At 44.1% G+C, this 7260-nt stretch overlaps 1 protein-coding gene across 1 annotated transcript; it reads left to right on the plus strand.

Annotated features, from left to right (window-relative positions):
- The first annotated feature begins 5318 nt into the window (after positions 1–5318).
- On the plus strand, positions 5319–6995 carry sco2 (synthesis of cytochrome C oxidase 2). Its single transcript, XM_072377266.1, has 2 exons — positions 5319–5444; positions 6066–6995. Exon 2 carries the CDS (start codon positions 6074–6076, stop codon positions 6866–6868), a length of 795 nt encoding a protein of 264 aa, XP_072233367.1. The 5' UTR covers positions 5319–5444; positions 6066–6073; the 3' UTR covers positions 6869–6995.
- Positions 6996–7260: the final 265 nt, after the last annotated feature.

A 7260-nucleotide genomic window follows, 5' to 3' on the forward strand; every position in this document is an offset into this window, starting at 1 on the left:
TTTTTAGGCCTGACACTTCTTCTTTTGTCCTCCACTTGTCCAGTTTCCTCAAATGTTTTAAGGACACACTGCACACCATGCTGAGATATGCCAAGTTTTCAGCTAATAGCTCTTTGGGAATCACCTTGTTGCTGCAGAAATCCTATTTTCTGTCTGTCAAACTGTGTTTTCTTTGCTGTTTTTCAGAGATGCAGCTAAAGAAATGGGAACAAATGATGTGTCTTTGTGACAAAGAGCCTAAAGATCCAGTTTAAAATGGCTTCTTTGCTAAGTTGTCTGTTCTGTGTCGACACAACACTGGTTCATCCCTTGAGTTAGGAGCCTTTTTTCTGCCTGAATGGGTCAAAGGTCAGAGTTAAGTGGCTGAACAGAGTAAAAACACTGAAAATGCTCAGGAACAAGGACTGAAGATGAGGGAAAAAGCAGAAAAACTGTGAAAGAGCTTCAGAAAGCTGCAGAACTGTTGATCAGGACACTTTGAAGATTACAGGAAAGTCTGGAAGAAATTAGGCTGGATCAGGACTCTGGATCAGGACTCTGGATCAGGACTCTGGATCAGGACTCTGGATCAGGACTCTGGCTTCAGAAGTGTGGTCCTTGTCCTTTAAGCTGGTAGCGGCTGCTGTTATTGGCTGTTGCTGTGACCTTCCTCTGCGCTCTCAGAATCCATCTTGAGTCACATGTTTGTGTGTCTGCTGCAGACGCTGACACACTAAAGACCTGCCCGCTTTTTTCTTGCTGTAGAAACTTAGTGTTGCCTGCACACTAAGCTGTAGCTCAGGAGGAAGAGCAGTCACCCACCAATCGGAAGGTCGGTGGTTCGACTCTGGCTTCCCCAGGATACATGTCGGAGCGTCCTTGGGCAAGACACTGAACCCCACGTTGCTCCCCCAGTGTATCATTGGGGGTATGAATGTGTGTGAATGATTAGAAAGCACGTAGTTATATCCTAAGACGTGCCATTGATTGGGGTGAATGCAGCATGTAGTGAAGCGCTTTGAGTGGTCAGCTAGACTAGAAAAGCGCTATACAAGTACAAGTCCATTTACCATTACCATTTACACCTCCTCCTGTTGTCCTACATTTCCCCCTCAGCATCCTCTCCTCTCAGTGTGATGCAGTGACGTCACTCACAGACTCACACAGGCCACCATGTGAATGCACAATTAACCTCCACGATGAGATGTGTTCAGTTCCTTAAAGCTGCAGGCAGCGTAACACAAGTCGTCCAGTGGTTTCCAGTGATTGAATGCAGTGATTGAATCGTTTCCAGTGATTGAATGCAGTGATTGTATCATTTCCAGTGATTGAATGCAGTGATTGTATCGTTTCCAGTGATTTAATGCAGTGATTGTATCATTTCCAGTGATTGAATGCAGTGATTGAATCGTTTTCAGTGATTGAATGCAGTGATTGAATCGTTTCCAGTGATTGAATCGTTTTCAGTGATTTAATGCAGTGATTGAATCGTTTCCAGTGATTGAATGCAGTGATTGAATCGTTTCCAGTGATTGAATCGTTTCCAGTTATTGAATGCAGTGACTGTATCATTTCCAGTGATTGAATGCAGTGATTGAATCGTTTCCAGTGATTGAATCGTTTCCAGTTATTGAATGCAGTGACTGTATCATTTCCAGTGATTGCATGCAGTGATTGAATAGTTTCCAGTGATTGAATGCAGTGATTGAATCGTTTCCAGTGATTGAATGCAGTGATTGAATCATTTCCAGTGATTGAATGCAGTGATTGTATCATTTCCAGTGATTGAATGCAGTGATTGAATCGTTTCCAGTGATTGAATCGTTTCCAGTGATTGAATGCAGTGATTGAATCATTTCCAGTGATTGCATGCAGTGATTGAATCATTTCCAGTGATTGAATGCAGTGATTGAATCGTTTCCAGTGATTGAATGCAGTGATTGAATCGTTTCCAGTGATTGAATGCAGTGATTGAATCATTTCCAGTGATTGAATGCAGTGATTGAATCATTTCCAGTGATTGAATGCAGTGATTGAATCGTTTCCAGTGATTGAATGCAGTGATTGAATCATTTCCAGTGATTGAATGCAGTGATTGAATCGTTTCCAGTGATTGAATGCAGTGATTGAATCGTTTTCAGTGATTGAATGCAGTGATTGAATCGTTTCCAGTGATTGAATCGTTTTCAGTGATTTAATGCAGTGATTGAATCGTTTCCAGTGATTGAATGCAGTGATTGAATCGTTTCCAGTGATTGAATCGTTTCCAGTTATTGAATGCAGTGACTGTATCATTTCCAGTGATTGAATGCAGTGATTGAATCGTTTCCAGTGATTGAATCGTTTCCAGTTATTGAATGCAGTGACTGTATCATTTCCAGTGATTGCATGCAGTGATTGAATAGTTTCCAGTGATTGAATGCAGTGATTGAATCGTTTCCAGTGATTGAATGCAGTGATTGAATCATTTCCAGTGATTGAATGCAGTGATTGTATCATTTCCAGTGATTGAATGCAGTGATTGAATCGTTTCCAGTGATTGAATCGTTTCCAGTGATTGAATGCAGTGATTGAATCATTTCCAGTGATTGCATGCAGTGATTGAATCATTTCCAGTGATTGAATGCAGTGATTGAATCGTTTCCAGTGATTGAATGCAGTGATTGAATCGTTTCCAGTGATTGAATGCAGTGATTGAATCATTTCCAGTGATTGAATGCAGTGATTGAATCATTTCCAGTGATTGAATGCAGTGATTGAATCGTTTCCAGTGATTGAATGCAGTGATTGAATCATTTCCAGTGATTGAATGCAGTGATTGAATCGTTTCCAGTGATTGCATGCAGTGATTGAATCATTTCCAGTGATTGAATGCAGTGATTGAATCGTTTCCAGTGATTGAATGCAGTGATTGAATCATTTCCAGTGATTGAATGCAGTGATTGAATCGTTTCCAGTGATTGCATGCAGTGATTGAATCGTTTCCAGTGAAAGCAGATTCACTGCATTCAATCCAGTGATTGAATCGTTTCCAGTGATTGAATGCAGTGATTGAATAATTTCCAGTGATTGAATGCAGTGATTGAATCATTTCCAGTGATTGAATGCAGTGATTGAATCGTTTCCAGTGATTGAATGCAGTGATTGAATCGTTTCCAGTGATTGTATCATTTCCAGTGATTGTATCATTTCCAGTGATTGAATGCAGTGATTGTATCATTTCCAGTGATTGAATGCAGTGATTGTATCGTTTCCAGTGATTTAATGCAGTGATTGAATCGTTTCCAGTGATTGAATGCAGTGATTGAATCGTTTCCAGTGATTGAATCGTTTCCAGTGATTGAATCGTTTTCAGTGATTTAATGCAGTGATTGAATCGTTTCCAGTGATTGAATGCAGTGATTGTATCATTTCCAGTGATTGAATGCAGTGATTGAATCGTTTCCAGTGATTGAATCGTTTCCAGTTATTGAATGCAGTGACTGTATCATTTCCAGTGATTGCATGCAGTGATTGAATCGTTTCCAGTGATTGAATGCAGTGATTGTATCATTTCCAGTGATTGAATGCAGTGATTGTATCGTTTCCAGTGATTTAATGCAGTGATTGAATCGTTTCCAGTGATTGAATGCAGTGATTGAATCGTTTCCAGTGATTGAATCGTTTTCAGTGATTTAATGCAGTGATTGAATCGTTTCCAGTGATTGAATGCAGTGATTGAATCGTTTCCAGTGATTGAATGCAGTGATTGAATCGTTTCCAGTGATTGTATCATTTCCAGTGATTGAATGCAGTGATTGTATCTTTTCCAGTGATTGAATGCAGAATTCATGAGCCTAAAATTTATTCTGAATTTGGAGCAAACTGTGGCTTCAACACAGCAGACCTCTGAGAGGGAACCAACTGATTTTACACAAAACAACCTCACAGATAGAAGACATCCAGATAAGCAAGATCAAAGCCACTGGAGGGAGAAACAGTTATTAAAGAAAGAGGAAGAGGAAGAAAGAGGAAGAAACCCCTAACCCAACAACAGATACACATTTAAACTGCAGGTTTGTTCTCTCAGGTGTGACCTCAACACCTGCTAACACACACAAACACACACAAACACACACACTGCAGCATCACGTCCCCCACTGGAGTGAAAATGAGGAGTGCTGGGTTATCATAAACTTCCCAATCCTCATGTCTGAGCGGTTGCCAGGCAACAGAAATCCAGGTTTGAAAACATGAAAGTACACAATCTGAGAGAAAAACAACAACAAACAACAATCATACAAAAATATCAGAGAGGAGACCGAAAGCTGTCAACATGAAGTAATTAGACTTAACACACAACAAAAAGACGACAACAGGAAAAAGACAAGAACAGGAAAAAGCTCTGGCTACATTTGACTCAATAAAGACTTTTTATGCTAATTTTACTTGTATAATCGAAGGCCTAACCTTAGCATACTGTTATAATTCAAAAAGTAAATAGTGAACACAGTATAACACATACTTTATTATCATATAATATGACATTATATGAACATGTACATGTGTAAAGTTATCCTTATATGGACTGGACCTGTCCAGGTGACCCCGCCTCTCGCCCAATGACCACTGGGACAGGCTCCACCCCCCCGCGACCCGACTGGATGAAAATGGATGGATTCTATTTCTCATTTAGCATTATATTTGTTTGGATATTGATCAATAATTGTACATTTTGTTTTGTTGCTTGAGTTTAAACAAACAGTTTGTAATATTTTATTACTGTATTTACATTTTAAAGTGTATTTACGTGCGTCTGTCACTGGTTTTCTTTCATAAAGTCATTGACTCGGTTTATTTGGTGACTTGAAAGTTCCATGAAATGCTCTCATACGTGACCTGTAACTGGTCATAATGACGGTTCTTCAGTGGAACATTTACAGCTGACGTGAACACGGTGCTCTGTTCAAAGACATTATCACAGATGATGACTGATAAAGTGTAACTTTACTCGATTCAGTAAAATAAAGCAGCCGATTCAATGAGAGACAGGTTGCGTTTTCATTGAGTTACTGATGTTTAGATAACTAAAACAGATCACTGTGAATTCTGCGGAAGTCTCAGAAATACGATGATTTTCAGGCAGACTCTCAACTGCAACACTTCCTTGTCATCTGACAATACGTCATCCATACGTCACGATGTGAGCGAAGTAAGAACGATCAAATATTTTATTCCAATGTCTGATATTTAAGTAACATAATAAATAACTAATAATTACCTGTGTTAACATTAATGTTTGACAACTGTAGTCTATAAATAATCAGTTTTAAATATTTATTTGCAGTCGTTATTGTTGGTCCGGCGGTGTGTCTGGTCCGTGTTGAACCTGCTGCTCATAAGCGCGTTCATGTAAGTGCGCCCCGCGTGTGACCGGCTCGTGTGTGTGACCGACAGCAGAGGGTGGATGTTCGTGGACTAAAAAGGTGAGTTAAACTATGTTTTATGCGTGATTTCTGCGGTTAGAGAAGAGAGAGCCCTGAGAAAGCAGTTAGCCTGCCATGCTAACAGCAGGCTGGTCGTTAGTTTCCGGTTTGTTGTCAGTTAGTTTAAAACCAACCACCTCTGCTTTGTGTTTAAGCACCTTTATGTGAACGAGTGACCCGCTGATGTTTGAGACAGAACCCGGTTCCGTTCGGCTGGACAGGCTCGTTGAGTTAGAGGTCGGTTACGACACGGGCTGCTGCTGCAGTGGCACAGTGTGGCCACTGGGGGGCGCTCTAACTGTTTATGTGCTTAATTACTGCAACGAACGAACGAATGATTAAGATTTTAAATTACACAGAAATAAGAAGGCTCATGTTTTATTATATTATATATATGTATATATAGCTATATATATATAGACTGTTTAACAGTAATAATGACCTCATCGGTCAGCTGATGGATGAAGTCAGGCTCAGAACAGCTGGAGAACAGCTGGAGAACAGCTGGAGAACAGGCTGAGTGTCTCATGATGTGAAACTAAACCCGATGATCAGCAGTTTATTGATCAGAGGCAGTGATGTACAGTTTGGAGCTGACCTGTTCCCGCTCCTCTGTTGCAGCAGCGGACATGTTGGGGCTGCGGTGCATTGTGGGTGATCTGCGGTCATCAGGAAGACTCCTGTGGCGCCTCCAGGGGCCGTGCGCGCCCTGGCGGTGTCGGGTCCAGCTGCAGGGACGCCCTCCCCAGCAGACCCGGAGCTCGTCCCGGGGCCCGGCCCCGTCGGCCCCGCTGAGGCTGAGGACCCGGCTGCTGGTCACGCTGCTGTTCGGCGGCGGCCTGCTGGGCGTGTGGGCGTACGTGCACTTTGAGAAGCAGCAGCGGCGGCGGCGGCAGCGGCTGGAGCAGCTGCGGCAGGTGGCTCTGGGTCAGGGCACCTTCAGCCTGCTGGACCACACGGGCCGGAGCCGGACCAAGCGGGACTTCCTGGGCAGCTGGGTGCTGCTGTACTTCGGCTTCACGCACTGTCCGGACATCTGTCCCGACGAGCTGGACAAGCTGAGCGCCGTGGTGTCCAGCCTGGACCGGGACGCCGCGCTGCCGCCCGTCCAGCCGCTCTTCATCACCGTGGACCCGCAGCGGGACGACGTGCCGGCGCTGGCCCGCTACGTCAGAGACTTCCACCCGCGTTTGATCGGGCTCACGGGCACCGAGGAGGAGGTGAAGCACGCCGGCCGGGACTACCGGGTGTACGCCAGCGCCGGGCCCAAAGACGAGGACGGCGACTACATCGTGGACCACACCATCCTCATCTACCTGGTCAGCCCAGACGGGCTGTTCCTGGACTATTACAACCGCATGAAGAGCCAGGAGCAGATCGAGGACAGCATCCGGAACCACATCAAGAACTACGCCGGGCTCTGAGCCTCAGCTGCAGGAGGCGGGGCTTAAAGGGCGCTCCGGCGTCCTCTGAGAGGAGGAGGGACTCGTGATAAACTGAAGTGTGGCAGGAAGCTCCTGTGGTTGTTTTTCAGTGTAATAAAGATGTTTGGTGCTGAGCACAGAGCCTCCGTCTGTGGATGGTTTGGATCAGGTGTGGCAGGGGAACCGAACAGCAGCCGCTAAAAGCCGAGGGTTTGATGCTAAAACCCGAGGGTTTGAGCCGCTAAAACCTGAGAGTTTGAGCCGCTAAAACCCGAGGGTTTGAGCCGCTAAAACCAGAGAGTTTGAGCCGCTAAAACATGAGAGTTTGAGCCGCTAAAACCCGAGGGTTTGAGCCGCTAAAACATGAGGGTTTGAGCCGCTAAAACATGAGG

This window comes from Leuresthes tenuis, unplaced genomic scaffold (assembly GCF_036924035.1).
Source record: "Leuresthes tenuis unplaced genomic scaffold, fLeuTen1.0.hap1 SCAF_23, whole genome shotgun sequence".
Classification (NCBI taxonomy): domain Eukaryota; kingdom Metazoa; phylum Chordata; class Actinopteri; order Atheriniformes; family Atherinopsidae; genus Leuresthes; species Leuresthes tenuis.